Source organism: Triturus cristatus, chromosome 11, assembly GCF_964204655.1.
Source record: "Triturus cristatus chromosome 11, aTriCri1.1, whole genome shotgun sequence".
Lineage (NCBI taxonomy): Eukaryota > Metazoa > Chordata > Amphibia > Caudata > Salamandridae > Triturus > Triturus cristatus.
This window is the reverse complement of record NC_140594.1, coordinates 80,764,323-80,790,045: the sequence shown is the minus strand read 5'-3', so window position 1 is coordinate 80,790,045 and position 25,723 is coordinate 80,764,323. Positions and strand designations below refer to the sequence as shown.

General features: G+C 51.7%; 1 protein-coding gene across 8 annotated transcripts in view; it reads right to left on the bottom strand.

Annotated features, from left to right (window-relative positions):
- CLTCL1 (clathrin heavy chain like 1) overlaps positions 1–25,723 on the bottom strand; it is a 369,670-nt gene that overhangs the window by 262,777 nt on the left and 81,170 nt on the right. For 4 of the 8 annotated variants that reach the window (XM_085634408.1, XM_085634412.1, XM_085634409.1 and 1 more), the window contains exon 2: positions 1,548–1,755. In XM_085634408.1, coding sequence (XP_085490534.1) covers positions 1,548–1,755 — 208 coding nt within the window. The remainder of the gene's footprint in view (positions 1–1,547; positions 1,756–25,723) is intronic. The other 4 variants (XM_085634406.1, XM_085634410.1, XM_085634407.1 and 1 more) reach the window with 1 other exon arrangement.

Here is a 25,723-nt window from a genome sequence, read left to right as displayed (position 1 = left end):
AATTAAAGGAAGACTGGTGGTTTAATGTGTCCGCCATAAAACCAGACACTTGGGACTGCCACAGGCTGGAATTTACTAACACACCTTTCAGACAAATATTAATTTCATTTAAAATTCAGGCAGATGGTGTCAAGGTGGCAGCCACAGTCAGATTTGTAAGCTCCCCATCTAACCACGCACAATAAAATATGAATGTCCACTGTCACATGCAACCACCAGCCAAGCTGATGATTTATGTGGTTACACTACTGAAAAACTAAGCAATCTATGGCATCACAGAGGAACACAGCAGGTTGACTAGTAGAATGGAAACCAAGATAAATTTAGGTTAAAGATTTTCCTGAAAAGGTCCAAGGGGGCTCAATGGCAGTACTAGGAATCGCTTCCGTCCCACTGAAGGGCCACCACTTGGAGCAAGGGGTGTCCTACAAGGCCCACTTATAATGAAGGCAACCAGGCTAGAAGAACTACATCTTTTCAGATATATGGCATGAAGACCAGTAGGCATGTTTGGTTAATGGTGCACTTCAGTACCTCGTATGAGATCAGACTATAACAGATACACACTACTCGTAAAATGGGAACAGATAAAAAAACTCACCGTCTGTGCAGAAGTAGAAGAAAGCATGAGGAAAAGTAGAAGAATCAATAACAGAGAGGAAAAATAGAGCAAAGCAGTTTCATATGCAAACAGGGATGTGGCTGTGGATCAAGTTAAACAACAGTAAGATGAGTCAATGCGGTAACCTGTGCTTCACCCTGGGGAACGATGTTTGGTGGTAAATGTGTGCTATTCGAAGGCTAGAGGCAGCAAAAAAAGAAGATACGAGGTAAAGGGCTGGAAGCTGCGTCTTCCTTTGGATGCCCATCGATTTTAATATGACATTTATCCGCTACTTTGCTTTTTAGATGTCAGCATGGACATGTTGCATGGTACAGTATGTGGGACATGTAAAGAAAGACAGATTAATAGGATGCACTAATCGGAATTCTTCGACTGAGGATTTAAGTGAGAGTCGGGAAGCAGAATGCACTGCATTTCTGCTCTTCCAAGCGATCTGCTCAGGTTAAGGGCAAGGCAGGATAGAAATAGAATTTTACCTTGTTTGAGGTCCGCATCAGTAATTGTTTTTAGTGTAAACATCCCAAATGGGGAACAGTGGGCTAAAAAGGGCAGGCCGTCACACGTGTGGTGTAGGTATCACACGGATACACCTTAGTGCATCTAGCACACACGCTTTTCCTTTAGGATTCAGGCTTGGGTAGGCTACCAGCAGGACTTAAAGGCTTTGAGTAAATCATATATAACTGAGAGCTCTGGAGCAATTAATAGGTGAGCTTCATAACTAAAGATTCCAAAGCACAGTGCTTTACTAAAGTTGCAAAGTCTAGGATACTCCAGGTCATACCTTGTGCTCAGTGCTTCTGCACTTCATTTATAAGAATAAGATGTCTAGCTATTCACGGGATTGAAGCAGCAGTGCCTGTAGCAAGTCTCCAGAAAAGACAGGTTTCATACACGGAGTAGAACAAGCGCTCATGCTTACCTTTCAGAGCTATGACCTTGGAAGCAGGGTTCATGATGGCGCTCTCCGCCGAGATGGGCCGGCGGATGGGGGTGTTTGGCTCGCTCATATCGATAATGACCACCTGGGCCTGCTCCCCCACCTTCTCCCGGATGCAGATGAACTTGTCAGATTCCATGGTGAGGGTGCTGAACCCAATGTTTGCAGGGTTAATGCCCAGGTTCTGGAGCTAGAGATCGACACAAACAAAACACATTAAAAAAAGAAGAAAAAAATACTAAATAATCAAGAAATGTATCTACTGATAGTTTAAAAGAATGCAATGTTTGCAAAAGGAGATACTCAATAGCACTGGTAAACATACCCGTAAGAGCATATCGAAAGGTTGCAAATTGTAACGTAAAAAAGTGAACACTAGATGGCAATGATAGCTACTAACTCACTAAAATCTGTAAGCTTTGCTTGACTAACATGGTGCCTCATTAGCTCCAAGCTAAAGACAAGAGCAAATCGAACCCTGCATGTTTGCTTCCAATAACAGCTTACAAACAAGCATTTACAATGCAATGGTCTCGGCATTGTTAAAGTTAGAGCTATTGGCATTGCTCATGACATTATTTTTGGTTTAAAAACATCTCTCTCTCTCTCTCACAAAAAAAAGACTTATTTTGGTGACAGAGACAGATGTTTTAAAAACAAAAATAATGTCATGAGCAATGCCAATAGCTCAAACTTTAACAATGCCGAGACCATTGCATTGTAAATGCTTGTTATGTCTCGCGAGCGAGACTGCGCAAGCGCAGCCATCGCTAGCCGAGACCTAAAAAGGGGGGGGGGGGGGGGGGCTTGGAGAGAAGCATTATTAATAGTGGGTCCACTCTACTGATAAATCATATGAGCCTGGACAGTGTAGGCGACAATCTTTAATACTACTCACTCCCTTATTTTGATACAGGAACCTGCGATCAGACATGGTTAACAAGTGTGAAAAAAATTAAGTTATACTATCACAGTAGTCTTTTCTTGCCGAATAATTTAGTCAACCATGCCGCATAATTTAGTTTGTCTCCAACCACAAAATACTAGTGGCCCTACTCAACCAAACCGCCAAAACAGAATATTTAGGAGGAGGGGGACTTGAAATGCAGTACACTAAACAAAACGAGCAGTTATCTGGCCAAAGCCAACAGAGTAAAACATGACAATTTCAAATTAAGACGAACCCAAACGTGTTGTTCCATGAAGTGTTGACTCTGTACATAACAGATGTTTGTCTGAACTGCAGCCTCATTAGTATCCACATATTACCTGTACGCAAGTTATCCTACCACTCCTTACATGCTGATAAATTAAAGTTCTCCTCAGCCAAAACAGAGAACATAAGTGCCATCGCCACTATCAGACCTTCTCCTCCTAGACCATGTGCCCGCCAAGTCGCATCCATTCTCTCACGGTCTTAGGCCCCGCGATTATCTTTCACAGGTTGTAATTGCCTGCAAACTCTGCTGTCCACTCGTTTGATATGGGATATGACGCCAGTTAAGGGGCTCCCAACACCTGCTCGCATAATAGGGTGTCACTAGCCAATTTAATAGCCCTTCTATGAATGTTTAAACTGTTTCCATCCTCTCGCTTTCAAATGGTTAACACCACCGCCCTTGCCCCACCAGCGCCTCCATTCTGCCACCTCACAAACTGCCCCAATCCTCTCGCTCCACAGTAAGGCCCACTCTCCTTTGACCGATTCTGTCCTGCGAGGTTCCCTCCACCCAAAGGCCTCCGGAGGTACCGGTACCAAGCTCCCATCCTCTACAAAGCCTGTGACTCTTTCTGGGGTTCTTACTTGTCCTTCTCGGTACCGAAGATTGATGCAAGATACTCCGCCATGTTCTGTTGCTGCTCCGCACCGCCGCCGCCGAAAACGAAACGACTTCCGGCCTCTGGTAGCCGTCACAAAATCGACCAAACGTCACTTCCGCTAGATAGTTTTACTCTGCGCATTGAATTGTGGGTAACACAGTTAACGCCATTCGGGTAGAGAGGTTTTATTATACCAACGTTATAAGGAGCTACAAGTACCAGAATGCATATTCCCGAATACAGCTCGGCCTAGCTCCCTTCGTGCACCGTCCCGATGCGCGTTTCCGTCTACCCGGAAGTGGCTTTCCGTGCTGGTGCGCACTAAGAAGAGGCCGAGGAAGGAAGGAAAGGATCGTCTGATGGTGAGTGAGTCCTGAAAGAGGTTCTGTCTGTCCCGGCGTATTCCGCTCTCTCGCTTTCCGATAACGTCCTGTCCCCTGAGGGGGAGGAGGCAGGGAGAGAAACAGTGAAGAGGGCCAGGAAGGGAGCAACGGAGGGGGCAGAATTAGATTGGACGGCGATGGGGGGGGGGGGTGTTCGGGGGACGGTAGAACGGGAAAGGCAGAAGGGGACATTTTATGGGTCATTAGATAGCGTGTGTGCGCGGGAGCAACGCCGGGGCACCACCACCTTTCTCCGAGGCACAGCAAAAATGCCTCGGAGAAAGGGAGCCTCATTTTCGGATTTCGGGGCGTGTTTTGCTGTTGTCTCCTCCCTGAGACTTCTTGCAAAAAACACGCCCCCGATCCGAAAAGGACGGGGCTTCAACGGAGTGACTGGACCTCTTCTCCAGTGGCTGGCCAGCATTTAAGAGGCCAGCCAATGGAGAACAGGAGAGAAGAGGGGCGGGTGCAAGCCCCTCTTCTCAAAGTCACTCCAACTCATTAAATCTCGGAGCGAGACTGCGCAAGCGCAGCCTTTCGCAGCCGAGACCTAAAAAGCGGAAGCACCGATTTAATAGAGGTTGTGATCTGAGCCTCTTTTGAAACGCCGAAGTCAGGCGAGGCGCCTGCGATGAACTCATAAAAGGGATCTGTGTGGGGTCATTTAGGGGCTGGGTTCCAGCGTGGTTAGGGTCAGCCGCGCGCACTCCGGAGATGGGAGGCTGCGGGGGCATTCCTTCAGGGCTGCGAGGGGTTAAAAGCTGAAGCAAGTTACTGACAGGCAGGGCTGCTGGTGGGCTTTATTGTTCGGCCCCCTTTCTCACGGCTCAAGAAACGTAACCCCCTCCCCAGCCTCGGGCCAGCTCCGCGGCACCACAAAAGCCAGAGCTTCCAAAGGGATTTATTTAAATGCCGTGCCTCTCTCAGCTCACAAAAGTCCGAGCAGAGAGGCCAGGCTCCGCGGAACCTGCTGCGGGCCTGACGAGGGCACCGGGGCTGCAGCCAGCGCCATCGAACCTGCCGCTACCAAGTTTAGGGGCGCTGCAGCCAGGGATAGGCCCACAGCAACTGCACTGAGCTCCGTCACATCTCCGGCTACTAAAGCCAGGGGCATCAAGTGGGCAATCAGTGCGAGAGTACCAGCTGCACCCAGCTTCATGATGCTGCAGCCCGGAGAGGTGCCACCAGGTCTTCAGGCAGTGGTGCGAGAAGCCGGTGTTCACCCAGTTTCATGATCCTGCAGTTAAGACAGGAAACGCTAGGTCTGCAGACAGTGGTCAAAGCACCTGGTTTCATGATCCTTCAGCCACGACAGGAGGCGCTAGATCTGCAGACAGTGGCCAGAGCACCTGCTCTGCATCCGGGGCAGAGGGGACTAGGTCTGCATCCAGTGTCATCAGGCTGCTGCCCGGAGTGGGCCACTGCGTTTGCAGACAGTGGCCAGCCGGGGGGGGGGGGGGGGGGGGGGGGCTCGATCCTTGTAGACAAGCATTCAGAATATTAGCTTTACAAACGACATGCCTGGCACAGGAAATCTGTAAATATGCTTTGCAATAATAAAACGTCATAGAAATCGTTGCTTGCTTGGAATTCATCTCCTTTCTCTACAACAAACATTGTTGAGAGCCGCGACCCTGCCAGTGCTTAGTGCGACCCTGTGAGGTGAGGGCGTAAAAGAGGGGGGCGGACTTTACACTCACTCTCTGCTACAGCCTTACAAATCTTCAGCTCTTATCCGTAAAAGGCCCCCAACCCTCACGGCAGTAAAAGTGTCCAAATCCAGCACCTGGCCCACTACCCGACGCCGTTCTGTCCTCTCGACGCCCACCCTCTCTTCATCTGACATGGCGCACACCCGCTCTCAAAATATGGGCTTTCTGGCTGCTCTGTGGTCGTCGTTCCCGACAGACAGAAATGGGTGGGGAGGAATGGGGCAGGCGTAACACGCGTCTCTCTCGGCAGTTGGGGAGGACCCGTTTTCTCTCGGCGGGAGAGACACGTGTCTGCGGGTGGAGGGTGGGATTGGGCATTTCTCGTATGGCCGAGCAGAGGGGCCGATATAACTTTAATTCACGTTAACATGAGCGTGGGATACTAGGCGATGCCCGCTTATGTCGCAGGAGGCGCTAAAACATGAACGCTTTTAGGTACTGGGCACCACGACCACCAGTACAAAGCACCCCCAGTTGCCTCATGGCGTGAGTGTGTCTCCTAACAATGCAAACTGAACCACAAAATCTTACAAGATTAGCTATACATCACTTTACAGAGACAGAGGTGACCGAGGGGGAGGAGGCAGGGAGAGAAACAGTGAAGAGGGCCAGGAAGGGAGCAACGGAGGGGGCAGAATTAGATTGGACGGCGATGGGGGGGGGGGGTTCGGGGGACGGTAGAACGGGAAAGGCAGAAGGGGACATTTTATGGGTCATTAGATAGTGTGTGTGCGCGGGAGCAACGCCGGGGCACCACCACCTTTCTCCGAGGCACAGCAGAAAATGCCTCGGAGAAACGCCACGTCCTTTTCGGATTTGGGGGCGTGTTTTGCTGTTGTCTCCTCCCTGAGACTTCTTGCAAAAAACACGCCCCCCGATCCGAAAAGGACGGGGCTTCAACGGAGTGACTGGACCTCTTCTCCAGTGGCTGGCCAGCATTTAAGAGGCCAGCCAATGGAGAACAGGAGAGAAGAGGGGCGGGTGCAAGCCCCTCTTCTCAAAGTCACTCCAACTCATTAAATCTCGGAGCGAGACTGCGCAAGCGCAGCCTTTCGCAGCCGAGACCTAAAAAGACATGGCTAGCTCATCAACCAGTGAATACACATTATTTCAGACATATATCGCAATCTATGTTAATTTGTCAGCATCTGGGTGTACACTCTTGGATTAATATACTGTGAGGTAGGTTCTGGGGACCAAACCCCGTCCACATCCAATAATCTTCAGTCAACTAGGACAGACTTCACTGAGTGTGACTCCGGTCGTCCATATTAGTCCTTACTCACTTGGACACCACAGCTCATTTAATAATGAGCCCCAATGCTGGCCGGTATTGAGCTCCCTTGTAAAGCATTATTTTGATTGCCACAATTTCCACTGATTTTGTTTTTATCAATTCCTTCACACAATCCCTAATTCAGCCAGGTCCTCGATTTTTAGGACATGGCAATTCTAATTTTTGCTAGCAACAATTCTCATCTGGCATATTTAATCATGGTTTTCTCTCTTATTCTCTGGGATGAGTGCATATTTCTCGTGAAACAGTCAGCATATGGCAGTGAATATATCCTCTACCGTAAGATCTGAATGAGAACCGAGTCTCAGATCATTCAGATGATGTTGAAACTCTATGGTTAAACATCAAGGAGTCATAGGAGGAAACCAGCTGGTGCCAGACGATGATCATAGGGGAAGCAATGCTGCTGAATGGCTGCAGTTTAAAGAAGTTTCATAGAAAAAAGTGGCGCATGCTACTTCGCACAACTGGAGTCATATGTCCCACTGTATCCACGATTACATTCTTTTAGGTCAACGATTCACTCGCAATTTGGTACCATTTAAATTTAAAGCAGCATCAGAAACAAACTGTAAAGGAAATCACAAATATCGCATAGATCAACCCCTAAGAGGGATACTGCCGCCCTTATATTGAGTCTGTCACCTCAGAGCTGAATTGTACAGCTGCGGAAGTTTGAAACGCATTCCTTTACATCTGGGACTATTGATCTCAAATGTCATGGTCACACTGAATGCCCCCTTGATAGCCATCTTGGCAGATGCCACCACCCAAAAACAAGAGAGGCAATTCAATGCAGAGCCTTTATTTTGGTGAACTAACTGACAAGCAACGTTCACACATCCACATCTACGGCTTCAGGTGTCAATCTGCAATCATGGGTGAATGACCACATGTGAAAAATGACTGCACTGCGACCAATGTGGAGGGAGGGCCAGAATACACACAACCATGCACCATCCACCTGCTGTTCAGTCACTTGGCTGCCACTCATCCTTGGCTGGCAAGAAACCTGTGCAGTGGAGTCATTTCAAATGCATTCTATCACACATGTGGGACTTCAAATGATTTTTCCGATGGATTCTCTTGAAAGCCCCTACTTAGCATCAGTCACCAGATTCTCATTGTCTGGAGCTCCGTATTACCCTGCAATACATCACCACGCGTGTGTTCAGCACCAGTTACAGCTTGCTCGGGTCTATATGAAGCCTCAATAAGGAAAGAAATGAAACCACGCAGCAGGAGGGAGGAAATGAGAAAAAGTATTTAATACGATCACCACCATTTACAATTGGGCCAATTATTCTAGGAAGGAACCATACTCCAGAGACCACACATACTGATTATTTCTTGAAATGCAGTATGCAGCCTCCAAGCCTGGGCTTGTTCAGGGCCACAGTAGTGAGAACTTACAGGCGCCACACAGGCAGAATGTTCTCACAAATGTACAGCTCTTTTGATTATGCTCATGACCACAACAAGTACTCCGTTAATGTGCTCTTTAATGCATCCAACATAACACTTTCCAGAAACATCTCCATACAATGCAGACCACTCTGAAAACATATTTTCAGAGTCAGAAAGACAAACTTGTGGCTAGTAATTCTGGTCAACCATTCTGATGTGTGTTCTGTTACATACATGTTATGAATTCAAGGACTAAAACTAAAAATATTCTGTAGGTTACAACATGGAGCAGGATTAAACAACCTGTCACCATCATGTTACTCACATGAAACCCAAACACTGCGTTACACATGTAAGCTTGTTTTAACAAGCATTGGCAATACCAATAGACCTGGCTTATAAATGAAGTGCCTCTTCAGGAAATGGTGGGCTTAGGCACTCATTAAGAAATTAAGTTATACATACATTTATTCACTTACGCATCTATTCCTCTACTTTAACAACCACAATCTAACAAATACAAACTCAACAGCTTTTGCTAGATAAATTAAAAGAAATAAAGTAGAAAAAGAAAACATGCGGCAGTATAAGCAGTTTGCAATAAAGTTAAAACACAGCAGGGGTGGCCATCTTAAAATGGTATTACAAAGTCTTTCAGACTTTTAAAGTTCCAGCCTTAGAACCAGTGTGTTGCCATCTTGGAATGGTAAAACAAAGATACATTAGGACTCTACCATCCCATGATGGATGCCTAGTTTAAAGACAGTGGCCACGCGGGATGTGGTTCAGTGCAGATGAAATTAGCGGAAAGCAAGTAGTCCAATAGCACTACCTGGGGAACAGTTGTGTATGCAAAAAAGGGAAATAAAAAGAGGGGAAGAAAAGAAATTAAAGGGAACCTATGAAAGAAGAAAAAGGGAAAACAAAGTGCTCACCCACCAGCCTCGGTACAGAAACGCACTGATTTTCAAATGGACATGATCAGAGAAATGGCACCAATCACAGGGCAAGAGAGCCAATGGCTGAAGTAGGGTTACTCATTACACCATGCTGTACGCCGCCATGGATGGAAGCAGAGTGTAAATGACGCTCAGAGAGACCAGTGACAGAATATGATGAACCCAAAGCTTTTCCATGTACCACTATTCATGCATATATAAGACAGACAAATATGAGTGTCAGGCATTCCGAAGACAAACAATACAGCAAGAATTATTACAGTGCAAATCTTCTACGCTTTATAAAAGGGGCAATCAGCGCCAACATCTTTGCCTACAAAATAAATCTGTGAGATTTCATTCATCAAGATACATGTCTCCAGGCATTAACATGGTGCAGTAACAATGCAATCTTAAAAGCCCATTTCCTACAACACATTCTGTTCACAATAAGTCAGACCTACTCCAAATAATTAGAAAAATATATATTTTCCCAAAGGACTGATAAAGCCGTTAGCTTGTATCACTGGCTTGACACCATAACAGGCCTACTGAAGTGAGCCCAAGGTTTCACACAAGGCAACCATTAACTAGGCTGCAATAACTGTAAAAATTAATTCAAAATTACAGTTGCCAAAACGATATAAAATTCCTTGAAAAGGGGCCTAATGAGGATTATCACAGTGCAAATCTATCTGCACTGTTTGTCAGAGAGGGTAACCATCGTCAAAACCCTTGCCTACCACAGTAATCAATGAGATTCCATGTAAGGACTTCTCAGGCTTTAATACAGAGCAATAACAATTCGCCCTTAAATGCCTATTGACTAACATATGATTTTCACAATAAATGCTTACGGCCTACTGCCTTTATCGCCGCTCCATAAATCACTGCCATAACCAGCTCACTCCTGCTGTATTGCACATTCGCGTTTGCAATCCACAACTTCTGCTCCATCAGAGGCTGTACTCAAGGAACTAATATATTGAGGGGACCAAAATCCCTCTCTCAGGACTACCTCTACAACATCTTTTAATTTGGATCACATAAGTACATTGACGCCCGAGCTGTCAAGCCAGACCTATAAAGAAATCTGCACTCAAGACAAAATTTATCTTAAGAAGCATGCGGACCACGGTCGATCATGAGAAGATGCAGAGAGGGAGGAAGGGCTGCACCAGCTTACACAATCTGCCACATGGGCAGAAAACAGGTGCAAGATAAATGGAACTTGAAGGGGAGAAAATTGGGGATGTAAATTGTGCTTAGTCAGGAAGCACAGCAATTATTACAGTGCTGTTGTTCAACCACTAACAAACGGTCTCAAGCTTCACAACTGAAAAACAAGGAATTCAGAAGCCCATCGAAGCCAGAGTAATAACTTCTAAACTGCAGTTTAGTTTACGTAATTGGTGTGAACCTCTCACTGAGACTATTACACAAATCCACTTTACCCATCATGGATATATACGCCAGGAAGAGTAACTCTAGTCATTTAAATGTTCATTATTATTTTAGATCCTTAGTGTCCTGTTAGCCCGGACTTCTTCATTCTGCTGACCACGACCATTAAACCCGAAATTGTGACCACCAGATAAAGCAGAGTAGCTCCTGAATCCACTGTTAGCCTGGGTGTTATTGCAAGCACTGTGGGTGGCACCCATGCAACACGAACAAAGAGGGCTGCCACCTCGGGAACCAAGGAGGCAGAAATGCATTTCAATAATGTGCTTGGCGGACATAAGAACGATAGAATACACACCGTTCAGCTAACTGATTCAACGGCTCTTTGCAGGTCCAAGCACAGATCACTAAGATTATGGGACACTCGAGGCACAGAGGAGGTAGGCCCTCCAGAAAAACTAACAGGATCACATTGTCGGGCCTTCATCAATGAATTACAGATGGCACCCTCCTGCAGGCCCAAAACTGCCACTAGTCATCTTCCCTTAAGTAAGCATCTTTCCGTTCCCCATGAAGGCCTCCTGCTGATGGCAGGGCCCTCAATGTTTGCATTACAGGTGCTTTCTAGCTAAACACTTACTTGTATGACTGCTGATACCGCCTGTTGGAGTTATACATTGTCAGATGTGTGGCGGCACAGGGATGTTAATAAGATGTCTGCCCCAGGCTGCAGCCACGTCTCCGTGTAATGAACCCATGCAAGATGGGAACTCCATCAAGGGGCGAGAGGGTCCTGCCAATGGACACGTTACCCAGTCCCTTAATTATTTCACAACTGGTGTGGCAAAGGCACGCAGCAATGAGCAGAGCCCCCCCCCCCCTCCGTGGCCGAGGGCCCGATTCTCACTACAGAGCAGTCAGGATCAGCCCTCAGGGGCAGGCACGCAGCAATGAGCAGAGCCCCCCTCCTTGGCCGAGGGCCCGATTCTCACTACAGAGCAGTCAGTATCTGCCCTCAGGGGCAGGCACGCAGCAATGAGCAGAGCCCCCCCCCCCCCCCTCCGTGGCCGAGGGCCCGATTCTCACTACAGAGCAGTCAGGATCAGCCCTCAGGGGCAGGCACGCAGCAATGAGCAGAGCCCCCCCCCCCCCCTCCTTGGCTGAGGCCCTGATTCTCACTACAGAGCAGTCAGGATCAGCCCTCACGGGCAGGCACGCAGTAATGACCAGCGCCTCCCTCCTTGGCCGAGGGCCTGATTCTCACTACAGAGCAGTCAGGATCAGCCCTCAGGGGCAGGCACGCAGCAATGAGCAGAGCCCCCCCCCTTGGTCGAGGGTCGGATTCTCCCTACAGAGCAGTCAGTATCTGCCCTCAGGGGCAGGCACGCAGCAATGAGCAGAGCCCCCCCCCCTTGGTCGAGGGTCGGATTCTCCCTACAGAGCAGGCAGGATCAGCCCTCAGGGGCAGGCACGCAGCAATGAGCAGAGCCCCCCTCCTTGGTGGAAAGCATCATTCTCACTACAGAGCAGTCAGGATCAGCCCTCAGGGGCAGGCACGCAGCAATGAGCAGAGCCCCCCCCCCTCCGTGGCCGAGGGCCCGATTCTCACTACAGAGCAGTCAGGATCAGCCCTCAGGGGCAGGCACGCAGCAATGAGCAGAGCCCCCCTCCTTGGCCGAGGGCCCGATTCTCACTACAGAGCAGTCAGTATCTGCCCTCAGGGGCAGGCACGCAGCAATGAGCAGAGCCCCCCCCCCCCCCCCCTCCTTGGCTGAGGCCCTGATTCTCACTACAGAGCAGGCAGGATCAGCCCTCACGGGCAGGCACGCAGCAATGACCAGCGCCTCCCTCCTTAGCCGAGGGCCTGATTCTCACTACAGAGCAGTCGGGGTCAGCCCTCACAGGCAGGCACGCAGCAATGAGCAGAGCCACCCTCCTTGGTGGAAAGCATCATTCTCACTACAGAGCAGTCAGGATCAGCCCTCAGGGGCAGGCACGCAGCAATGAGCAGAGCCCCCCTCCTTGGCCGAGGGCCCGATTCTCACTACAGAGCAGTCAGGATCAGCCCTCAGGGGCAGGCACGCAGCAGTGAGCAGAGACCCCCTCCTTGGCCGAGGGCCTGATTCTCACTACAGAGCAGGCAGGATCAGCCCTCACAGGCAGGCACGCAGCAATGAGCAGAGCCCCCCTCCTTGGTGGAAAGCATCATTCTCACAACAGAGCAGTCAGGATCAGCCCTCAACCAATGGCCTACCAAACCCCTCTTCCGAATACTCCCAAAAACAGCCCACGAAGAGTACTCTGAATTCTTTCTAGTTGTAAGGGGCCTCACTTGAGTCAGAAAGAGATTCTCCCCCTTTATGTTGTTCTAGGAGGTCTTGCAGCATGAAAAATGCGCCCAACCTTTGGCAAAGGCCAGATGTCCACATTCCAATGCGCGCCTCAGGAAATGCACGGGGAGTAAAGAGGAAGCAGGAAATGACGTGAATACACGAAGTAACAGTTGATAAAACAGACAGTAGACAGTGAAATGACTGCTGTCTCGATAAGGGAAGATTAAACAAGTGATCCCAGAACAAACCTGCACCCAAGGTCTACATCAACTACTCTGCACATGCAGAAAGGAATACAGGAAAATGGGAACAGCATAGGGGCAGGTCACGAGAGGAGAGCATAAGTAGTACCAAAATGCATGCAAGCAGAATAATGTCAAACAATGAGAATACTACAGATAGCGCAGTGGACAAACGAGCCAACTGCGTGAAACCTTGGGCCACAAGGGTAGAACGTCAAAGATATTTCCACTGAATTGGACTGTACCACCATCTTTTTGTACAGGATATTTTCGTACTCTTTTAAGGGAGTGTACAGCTTACACCGTGTAATACAATGAGAGGAGAAAGCATCTTATTAGTTGTTTACCAATTCTCAATGGATAAATCAAATGTATCCAGTCCCGCGCCCACACACTTAGCCCCCCACCCCAAAAGACTAAGGCAACAACTGAAATATTCGGCTGAAACACCTCGACCTCAGGCACCCTCCTCAACCTCCTCCACCCCTCTCCCCCCCAGCCCCCAATGCGCCCAACAGAATATCTTTAACGCGAAGGGTTAAGGCACATGGGAGCGCCCTCCAGATAGTGTCCAAGCTGTGCTTCCCACTGTCCCTCAAACATGAGGTGGGCACCCTCTAGATTGCCAATTAGTTTCTCCATAACAAGAATATTCAATAACCGCTAGTAGCACTGTTCGATCGTGGGTGAGTTGACATTTTTCCAGGCATCTTAATGTTAGATATCATTCGTTCTTGCCATGTGTGTACAATTCTCTGGACAAAAACCCCATTAGCAAAGTCCTTGAGGCTAACGGCAGCGCAAACCCTATAATGCTCCAGACAGTGTCCGCCACTTCTCTCCCAACGGTACGAGCCTGGGGCATCCCCACCGTGTTTGAAATGTGCTTTTACTATTCCACAGGCCCTCCAACAGAAGTCTTATGCCTCTGGATACACTCTACGTATGATGCCAGTCATATATCAATTTGTAATGTATTTCGTTATTTCTCAAGCAGATAGAACGGTTATGTATGTCCCTTCGAGACGCTTCCGATCTCCCTGTGTGATAAGGGTGTTCAAGTACTTGTCCCACCGCCCTCTGGTTGTCCGTCTGTCCGTTGGGTTGCTCCCTGTAAGATCCTATAAATGTTGGAAACTCCCCCTTGTGAATGGAGGAGTTCGCCTATCATCCTACACCTTAACCTCTTAAGCAGCTCGCTCCAAGGAGAGGCCTTGGACACCGGCTTATCAGGCACAGCCAGCTTTTCAAATGGGTGTTGGCCTGGAAAACCGACAAGGGCAAGAGTGCAAATATATACTGCAAAAAAAGAGGGTGCGATATGTGGGCAATGAAAAGAATGGAATACTAGGTTTTTAGAATGAAAAGACAAGCCAAATAAATGGTCTCACAATTCCGCGCTCAGTAGCAGCCGCTAACCCAGTGAGATCAATAAACTAGCGGCCATGGATCTGAAAGAGCTGCATACAAAGGCAGACATTGGAGCCTTTCAATACAAGTAAGTGTGCCGGTAAAGAGAACAGACGTGCAACATTCATTGTGCAGGGTTTTGAGGGCAGAGACCAAGCTTGAGTTCACTATGTACAGGTGTCCTGCGAGACCCTTTTGGGGCCACTGCTCCTGAAAACAAGTATTGGCAAAGCCAGTAGGTCTCGTTTTGGCAATGTGGAAAAGCATCCCTCATGCTGTGCCACATGGCTAAAGAATGAAAACAAAAAGCTTCTGGTGATGCAGCCGCATCATTTTGTAGATGGACGCACCAAGCATGCGCGCCTACAAAACCACAGACTGAAGACCTTGAGTTACACACAACTGCTACCAACAGCTAGACACAACTGCGCCGCTGCCACCATAAACGCAACAGACCTGGTGTTCGAGCAACACAAAGCCGAGAGGCAGCGAGTCCCGCCTCCTCTTGCAGATACTCGGCAGAAGAGGGCGAGCCCCGGGCTGTCATGGGCTTCATCGGACTTCAGCAGCAGACTTGGGGGGGGGGGGGGGGGGGGCGGTCAATCAAGATCAGAACTGAACACAAACATGTGGTCAGAGGTCTACCTCACGAGGATCAAGGAACGAGACGAATGAGCAGCATTCATGGGACAGGGTGTGTAGGGTGAACACAGCCAGGCCCTCGAGGGTGGGTACAGGAGGCCGTCGCTGATTGGAGAAGTCCGGTCCCTTCAGAGAGGACAAGAGCCTCGCTTCACATGCTCCTGTTCGTGCAGGATCACACGCCCCGCACATGGACGTTGTTGGTGAAGTGGGGGTGCGGCCAATGAACCAACACCCTCCTTATATCAGTTCAAATAACGTCATTTCCGCAAATAAGGCCATAAAAGTATTGAAGCATACATTAAAAACACATAAAAAGATAGAACAGATAATTTAGACATTCATTTTGAAGGTTTGTTCGCTAAAAAGTCGTGCAGAATCCAAATGAAATCACCCAAGGCATTGGGAAATTAAAAAAGTCAATGCAACAGTAAAACATATCTGAAACGACCGTGAATCACGTGGATACGCGGCTCCTTGGCAGGAGCAGCGTCGCAGCAGAGAACTCAAGTGACCGGCCCTGCTATGGGACTCGCGGCTTCGCGGGAAAGAACAGCCTTCCTTCTCACAAGCCACACTGCACCCAGACATGCGACACCCGTACAAGCACGCAACAACCGACAGTGCAATGACTGCGAGTGCACACCTGTCGGAGGCTGGCAGCAGCCAGGTAAGGCGTGGACAGACAGGCAGCGGCCAGGTAAGGCGTGGACAGACAGGCAGCGGCCAGGTAAGGCGTGGACAGACAGGCAGCGGCCAGGTAAGGCGTGGACAGACAGGCAGCGGCCAGGTAAGGCGTCGACAGACAGGCAGCGGCCAGGTAAGGCGTCGACAGACAGGCAGCGGCCAGGTAAGGCGTCGACAGACAGGCAGCGGCCAGGTAAGGCGTCGACAGACAGGCAGCGGCCAGGTAAGGCGTCGACAGACAGGCAGCGGCCAGGTAAGGCGTGGACAGACAGGCAGCGGCCAGGTAAGGCGTGGACAGACAGGCAGCGGCCAGGTAAGGCGTGGACAGACAGGCAGCGGCCAGGTAAGGCGTGGACAGACAGGCAGCGGCCAGGTAAGGCGTGGACAGACAGGCAGCGGCCAGGTAAGGGATGGACAGACGGGCAGCGGCCAGGTAAGGGATGGACAGACGGGCAGCGGCCAGATAAGGCATGGACAGACGGGCAGCAGCCACCTAAGGCGTCGACAGGAAGGCAGCGGCCACCTAAGGCGTCGACAGGAAGGCAGCGGCCACCTAAGGCGTCGACAGGAAGGCAGCGGCCAGGTACGGCGTGGACAGACAGGCAGCGGCCAGGTACGGCGTGGACAGACAGGCAGCGGCCAGGTACGGCGTGGACAGACAGGCAGCGGCCAGGTACGGCGTGGACAGACAGGCAGCGGCCAGGTACGGCGTGGACAGACAGGCAGCGGCCAGGTACGGCGTGGACAGACAGGCAGCGGCCAGGTACGGCGTGGACAGACAGGCAGCGGCCAGGTACGGCGTGGACAGACAGGCAGCGGCCAGGTACGGCGTGGACAGACAGGCAGCGGCCAGGTACGGCGTGGACAGACAGGCAGCGGCCAGGTACGGCGTGGACAGACAGGCAGCGGCCAGGTACGGCGTGGACAGACAGGCAGCGGCCAGGTACGGCGTGGACAGACAGGCAGCGGCCAGGTACGGCGTGGACAGACAGGCAGCGGCCAGGTACGGCGTGGACAGACAGGCAGCGGCCAGGTACGGCGTGGACAGACAGGCAGCGGCCAGGTACGGCGTGGACAGACAGGCAGCGGCCAGGTACGGCGTGGACAGACAGGCAGCGGCCAGGTACGGCGTGGACAGACAGGCAGCGGCCAGGTACGGCGTGGACAGACAGGCAGCGGCCAGGTACGGCGTGGACAGACAGGCAGCGGCCAGGTACGGCGTGGACAGACAGGCAGCGGCCAGGTACGGCGTGGACAGACAGGCAGCGGCCAGGTGCGGCGTGGACAGACAGGCAGCGGCCAGGTACGGCGTGGACAGACAGGCAGCGGCCAGGTACGGCGTGGACAGACAGGCAGCGGCCAGGTACGGCGTGGACAGACAGGCAGCGGCCAGGTACGGCGTGGACAGACAGGCAGCGGCCAGGTACGGCGTGGACAGACAGGCAGCGGCCAGGTACGGCGTGGACAGACAGGCAGCGGCCAGGTACGGCGTGGACAGACGGGCAGCGGCCAGGTACGGCATGGACAGACGGGCAGCGGCCACGCAAGGCATGGACAGACGGGCAGCGGCCACGCAAGGCATGGACAGACGGGCAGCGGCCACGCAAGGCATGGACAGACGGGCAGCGGCCACGCAAGGCATGGACAGACGGGCAGCGGCCACGCAAGGCATGGACAGACGGGCAGCGGCCAGGTACGGCGTGGACAGACGGGCAGCGGCCAGGTACGGCGTGGACAGACGGGCAGCGGCCAGGTACGGCGTGGACAGACGGGCAGCGGCCAGGTACGGCGTGGACAGACAGGCAGCGGCCAGGTACGGCGTGGACAGACGGGCAGCGGCCAGGTACGGCATGGACAGACGGGCAGCGGCCAGGTACGGCATGGACAGACGGGCAGCGGCCACGCAAGGCATGGACAGACGGGCAGCGGCCACGCAAGGCATGGACAGACGGGCAGCGGCCACGCAAGGCATGGACAGACGGGCAGCGGCCACGCAAGGCATGGACAGACGGGCAGCGGCCACGCAAGGCATGGACAGACGGGCAGCGGCCACGCAAGGCATGGACAGACGGGCAGCGGCCAGGTAAGGCATGGACAGACGGGCAGCAGCCACCTAAGGCGTCGACAGGAAGGCAGCGGCCACCTAAGGCGTCGACAGGAAGGCAGCGGCCAGGTAAGGCGTGGACAGACATGCAGCGGCCAGGTACGGCGTGGACAGACAGGCAGCGGCCAGGTACGGCGTGGACAGACAGGCAGCGGCCAGGTACGGCGTGGACAGACAGGCAGCGGCCAGGTACGGCGTGGACAGACAGGCAGCGGCCAGGTACGGCGTGGACAGACAGGCAGCGGCCAGGTACGGCGTGGACAGACAGGCAGCGGCCAGGTACGGCGTGGACAGACAGGCAGCGGCCAGGTACGGCGTGGACAGACAGGCAGCGGCCAGGTACGGCGTGGACAGACAGGCAGCGGCCAGGTACGGCGTGGACAGACAGGCAGCGGCCAGGTACGGCGTGGACAGACAGGCAGCGGCCAGGTACGGCGTGGACAGACAGGCAGCGGCCAGGTACGGCGTGGACAGACAGGCAGCGGCCAGGTACGGCGTGGACAGACAGGCAGCGGCCAGGTACGGCGTGGACAGACAGGCAGCGGCCAGGTACGGCGTGGACAGACAGGCAGCGGCCAGGTACGGCGTGGACAGACAGGCAGCGGCCAGGTACGGCGTGGACAGACAGGCAGCGGCCAGGTACGGCGTGGACAGACAGGCAGCGGCCAGGTACGGCGTGGACAGACAGGCAGCGGCCAGGTACGGCGTGGACAGACAGGCAGCGGCCAGGTACGGCGTGGACAGACAGGCAGCGGCCAGGTACGGCGTGGACAGACAGGCAGCGGCCAGGTACGGCGTGGACAGACAGGCAGCGGCCAGGTACGGCGTGGACAGACAGGCAGCGGCCAGGTACGGCGTGGACAGACAGGCAGCGGCCAGGTACGGCGTGGACAGACAGGCAGCGGCCAGGTACGGCGTGGACAGACAGGCAGCGGCCAGGTACGGCGTGGACAGACAGGCAGCGGCCAGGTACGGCGTGGACAGACAGGCAGCGGCCAGGTACGGCGTGGACAGACAGGCAGCGGCCAGGTACGGCGTGGACAGACAGGCAGCGGCCAGGTACGGCGTGGACAGACAGGCAGCGGCCAGGTACGGCGTGGACAGACAGGCAGCGGCCAGGTACGGCGTGGACAGACAGGCAGCGGCCAGGTACGGCGTGGACAGACAGGCAGCGGCCAGGTACGGCGTGGACAGACGGGCAGCGGCCAGATAAGGCATGGACAGACGGGCAGCGGCCAGGTAAGGCATGGACAGACGGGCAGCGGCCAGGTAAGGCATGGACAGACGGGCAGCGGCCAGATACGGCGTCGACAGGCAGGCAGCGGCCAGATAAGGCGTCGACAGGCAGGCAGCGGCCAGGTAAGGCGTCGACAGACGGGCAGCGGCCACCTAAGGCATGGACAGACGGGCAGCGGCCACCTAAGCCATGGGCAGCGGCCAGGTAAGGCATGGGCAGCGGCCAGGTAAGGCATGGACAGACGGGCAGCGGCCAGGTAAGGCATGGACAGACGGGCAGCGGCCAGGTAAGGCATGGACAGACGGGCAGCGGCCAGGTAAGGCATGGACAGACGGGCAGCGGCCAGGTAAGGCATGGACAGACGGGCAGCGGCCAGGTAAGGCATGGACAGACGGGCAGCGGCCAGGTAAGGCATGGACAGACGGGCAGCGGCCAGGTAAGGCATGGACAGACGGGCAGCGGCCAGGTAAGGCATGGACAGACGGGCAGCGGCCAGGTAAGGCATGGACAGACGGGCAGCGGCCAGGTAAGGCATGGACAGACGGGCAGCGGCCAGGTAAGGCATGGACAGACTGGCAGCGGCCAGGTAAGGCATGGACAGACGGGCAGCAGCCAGGTAAGGCATGGACAGACGGGCAGCGGCCAGGTAAGGCATGGACAGACGGGCAGCGGCCACGCAAGGCATGGACAGACGGGCAGCGGCCACGCAAGGCATGGACGGACGGGCAGCGGCCACGCAAGGCATGGACAGACGGGCAGCGGCCACGCAAGGCATGGACAGACGGGCAGCGGCCACGCAAGGCATGGACAGACGGGCAGCGGCCACGCAAGGCATGGACAGACGGGCAGCGGCCACGCAAGGCATGGACAGACGGGCAGCGGCCACGCAAGGCATGGACAGACGGGCAGCGGCCAGGTAAGGCATGGACAGACGGGCAGCGGCCAGGTAAGGCATGGACAGACGGGCAGCGGCCAGGTAAGGCATGGACAGACGGGCAGCGGCCAGGTAAGGCATGGACAGACGGGCAGCGGCCAGGTAAGGCATGGACAGACGGGCAGCGGCCAGGTAAGGCATGGACAGACGGGCAGCGGCCAGGTAAGGCATGGACAGACGGGCAGCGGCCAGGTAAGGCATGGACAGGCATAAGCTCGGCAAACGAACAGAACATGGGAAGAGTTTCCTTGTCAGAATTACAGGCTGGGCTAACGGGAAATTCCAATGCAGCCATCCATTAGTGAGGCAGTAGAAATCCCTAAAGGGAAAAATCGCACATCAAGGAGAAAACAGCAGTATAATTGGTAAGTAATATAAGTGTGAGTATTGTTCCACACTGTAAACTATCGGGGTGCTAAAATAACTGGAAGCACCTACTACCTAACGGTGCTATCGGCAAGTTGCAAGAACATGCACATTAACATCTCTAAAAACACAGTCGGAGCACACCCTTACTAGTCCCAAAGACTTGTGACTAGTAAGGGTGTGCTACGACTGTCTTTAGAGATCCATTAGTGAGGAAAGGATCTCAAAGGTAATGAACCCACTCTAAATGGAAATATAATGTGGTATTCAACGGGGCAGTGAACAATCCCAGAGGTGCTCGAGTACAGCTAGACTTCAGATGAAGGACCTACCCCGATAACGCGGCGCAAGCCGCTTCTGGAGCATGGCTATGCTCCGGACCGGTAGAGTATTTTCAAAAGCTCATTCGAGGGGAGTGTTCACTGGACGGAGTCTCCCAAAGATCAGACACGCCTAGAGAAATCAACAGCTTGTTGATGTTTGCGAGCCGAGGGATGTTATTGCATCTGCCTGCCTCGATGATGTCCTCAAAGGCAGCAGCATAGTGGGCAACCTCTGGGGTGGACCATATGCTCCCTCCTCCAATACAGTAATGGGCCAAGCCCAGACTCGCTTTCAATCCTCTTTATGCCCAGGTCTAATGTCAAGGAATGGAAAGGAGCGCAGTGCTTGCAGGTAAAGAGGCCAGGGTTCTTGGCCCACACACGGCATCTCCACCTCACCCACTCTCTATCATGGCAGCATGAAGGTGAGGGCTATAGGACAGCGTCAGAGACGAGCAGCTTTAACGCTACAACAAGGGGCCCAGCAGCACGACTTGTTGGGGCCCCTAGGGAGTTAGGATAGGGAGACCTTCAATGACGGAGCAATACATTTAGGAGGAGAATGGGCTCCAGCAAAGGGTGGTACAAGATCAGTGACCGAGCACACAAACCTGGGTCAACCCGACGAGTAGCCCCAGTGTGAGAGCAAAGACAGGTGACTGTGCTGGGGAGCATCCGAGCATGGACTCACCCAGGTGACGGAGCTGGGGAGGGCACAGACTCTCCGAGGTGACAGAGCTGGGGAGCATCCGAGAATGGACTCTGAGGTGACAGAGCCGGGGAGGGCACGGACTCTCCGAGGTGTCCAAGCCGGGGAGGGCACGGACTCTCTCGAGGCAACAGAGCTGGGGGGCAAATTAAGCACTGGTCTAACAAGAAGCAAAGCCTCTAATCTGAAGGTCCAAGGTATAAATGTACATCTTGTCAGTTACGCGAGTCACCGGGTGAAAACAAAATGACTGACAAAAGAACCATTATGTCTATTCAACAAAACAACAACAGCAGGAGGAAGAACACACATTACCCCAGAGGGGCTGTGAACATCCTCGGTGAGGTCACGTCTCACAGCAGTGCAATGTTGAATGGGTATCTCGGGGTGGAAAGGAGAGCAAATTCACCAGAAACAATGAAGGGATGCAATGCCATCCTAGAAAAGAGAAATTGCTTTATTATCCATCTATACTGTCACATTACACAGCCACTCGTAAATGCTCAGAATCCAGACTGGCGACTATTGCCTACAGGAGGCATGCCTTCTAAATGGACCACCGAGGCTGTTAGGAGTCGTACCCTCTGCTGAAGTGCCACCATCCCTCACCAATGTCAGCAGTACACTCTTGGCCTCACTACTGTGGTGTCTCGATCAATCTCGGGGATGTCCTCCACTGGGGTCGGCAGTAGACTGCAATGGACACTGGCTGTGGAATGCATGGCTTCCGATAGTGCCAGGAGCCATACCGTCTGCTGTGGTACCTCTATTGCTTTACGAACACCAGCAGTACACTCTTGGCCTCAGTACTTTGTCTCAGGGATGTTCTCTGCTGGGGTCTGTAGTGGGCTGAGATGACCACAGGCTGTGGAGTGCATGGCTTCAGCTGATCCTGCTCCGGTTGGGCACTTGTTGTAGGCAGTTCCGCATGTTCTTCTCTCCTGTCTGCCACCATGCACTATACCGAGGTCACTGGTGTGGGTAGGGGGCAGGTACCAGGCCGGATATCCCACTCAAGGGCGCTGATTTCAGAAATACAGAAACGAGGGGCTTGTGGTCTGCAACAACCACCCAGTCATGCTGGGCAGAAGTGGCGGCATCCCACAGAACAGCAAAGGTCCTCTCTAGATATCAGTGGGAGTGTGGGCTTAGCTGTAGAAGATTAAGGTGTGCCCTGCTTGGATTCATACCGCAATCCCACCCCTAGACCACAGTGGCTGCAAACACTGCAAGCACCATGTTTTTCAGTGGGCCAAGGAGACCCTTCTCATGCTGGCAAGCACTGTGCTGGATGTACGCATGGATGGACCCTGGGAGTGTCCATGTTCATATGCACCTAAAGCATGTATGATGTGCTGCCCTGGTCATGTCATAGTGAGCCCTAGCTTTTAGACGTTTCAAAGGGTTGTGCTGCTGGCAATCACAGCGAGCGCTTACACAGTGTGCATCAAGTCCCACCCTCCTTAAGGTGGCTCAATAAAGAGTGGTGCAGGAGCACCTGGTACAAAGTGGCGGCGGCGCCACATCACTCACATCCGTATTTTGAAGTTGTAGGTACTGGAGGTCCAGCTCTTCACAGTTGTGTAGGGTGCAGCATGTTTCCATAGGAATGCATAATACCAGGAGCCACAGACTGGTGCAGTCTTGGCATGGAGTCACCACAGTCCACCCCTCATTTCTCAGCACTGAGGATGTTTGGTATGTGCCTGAAAGAGGGAGAAAGAGTGACAGCAAGAACGAGAATGCGAGTACGGCTGAGTGAGACACTGCGAGTTTCCTATCTTAAAGGGACTGAATTATGGACATAACCGCAGGATACAACACTGTAAGCTTGCTCCTTCCTTCCTGTAGTCAGGGGTGGAAGCTCGTTTACAATGGTACAGGAAAAGGGCACTTCCGGGTTATGTGCTCTTGCCCTTAACCATGCTAACAGAATAATGCAAATATATCGAGGGATCCGCAGTTTTGTCCCAGAGAAGTATTGCACTGATAATTATTGTACAAAAAAAAACCGTTTCTTTTTAACTAGGCTCCAAAAATATGAAGCATGACTTTACAGTGCAAATTTGACACTTGAGATACATCCCTTTCTTTGCGGAGTCTTGATAGCAAACAAAGACTTTTTGTATCATCCATTATACATGATTAAACGTAGTGGAATTCAACACTGAAGGATGCTTGTTTAGCCGAGATCTGCAAGCCAACGCTTTACTTTTAGCCCAAGAGTGAGAATTGCTTTTCTTTTTATGAACGCCACCTTCACTATTTTCAAGTCTTGCTACGGAAAACTTTAACTATTGTCAAACTCCTACTATCTACAATTAAGGATACATAGCTTGGACTTTAGGGCTAGCCCCTTGCTCATGACTGGATGGCTTTCTCATCTATCTCAGTTCCTGCTCCTTATTTTGATGGTTTTCCTTCCTATGTTTGTCCCATTCGGGCATTATTGGTTTCTGACCCGATGACTTGTATTTTTTCAGCACTGATGTAAGGAAACTGCTTTTAGAGACAGCCAGAGGCACACTTTCCATGTTTATAGTTGAAAGACCTCTAGTGATCCACACCAAAACGTATAGGAGCTCTGGACCTTCCTTCTGCATACGTCTGTTAAGCTTCTTTGTCACGCATGTGCTTGCTTAATCAAATACTTTTTCTTCTTCTTGAGTTTGAACCTTCAATAGAGCATAGCATAATTTTGTAACCATCCTTTTATTTGGATGTCTTGTATCCCTCCACTGCTCACATTCAGGGAACTACTTTTTTCTTTCAGCACTTTATAACTGCATTCGTTTTCTTGCTCTCTCTCGTGTGCAGCTTCCCACCTCAAAGCTCCCTCCTTCCCCACTCGCTCCATGTTGCTCCCTCCTCTAGCACTCCCAGTTTGTCCACTGGTGCCAGCTTTTACCTTTTTAGTTCTTTTCCTCCACTTCTCAAGCTATTCAGTTGCTCCACCGCCCACACCCTGTGTGCTCCTCCAAAGCTGACTTCTCTCCCAGCCACTCCTTCATTCCTCACCTACCACTCTTGTTGTGGTCCTTTAAAATAAAACACTGTGCCTTTTGTATTTTTTGCATAAAATGCACCCGAAGAACAAAAAAAAGAAAGAAATGGACAGAAAGCAAGGCATGAAGAAACAAAAAAGGAAAAGGAAAAAAATGAATCTGTGGCAAAAAAGGGAAAAGTCAAAACAAAGAAAGTGAAAGAAGATGGAGAGAAATTGACAAGTGATACATGGGAAGAAAAAAAGATGACATGGGAAAGAAAATCAAAAGGAGATAAAGAGAAGGAACGAGATAAAATAATAGAGTAAAGAAAGAAAAATAGAGACTAAGAATGAGAGAAACTATCTGGTCAGCTTCCCACACCCTAAAGGCAAGTGCTGACTTAGCAAAAAGCAGCTGCTGGTTATTTTCAAATATCGGGCAGGAAATGATCATGCACAGATGCCCCTGGCAGCCAAGGAGCTATCGGTAGTCCGTGACGTACCTTTAGAAACCCCCGAATGGATTTTTGACAAAAAAGTTGCTATGTTAAAATTACGACTTTTAATTGCTCGATTAACTTTCTAACTCAGACTTTATCCGCATTCTTAAACTATTCAGTATTATTTTGAGGGGGCTGTTCTACCTTTGCCTAATTTTAACGACACCCTTAGGCCTAGAACTCGTATGATCCATGAGGTGGAGGCCATCAAACTTAAGTATGCCCCTAAAAATGAATCAATCTTTAACCTTGCGGAGACGCAGCCTTAAGACCCGGGCAGAACGTGAAAGGAAGGCTTTGTATCCATGGGTACCAAGCTACTATGACCACATTTTTCTTGTGCTTTTCCTGTCACTGGTTCCACAAATTAGTGTCATTATTTTGACACCTAAAAACATCCGATATCCTACTGTACGCTCCTTTCTCCATTTGGTGACCTCCAGAACTTCACCTACCATTTCCTGACTCCAATCCTTTTACACTGTCCTTATGGAAACCACTCCCAAGGGGTCTTAGCTCTGTCACGCCTTATCAGGGGTGCTACACAAGATAAAGCAGTTCCTGCTTGTACATACAAAGGGTCTAATTTAGACAACTCTGAACTCCCGTTGCTCTGTTTCTGCCACTTCACATCTTCTGTCAAGTACGCTAGAAGGATCCTCGAAAGAAGAGCTATTGGAGATGAATGCTCTTTTTAAAAAATCCTCATCCTTTGCTGTGGAT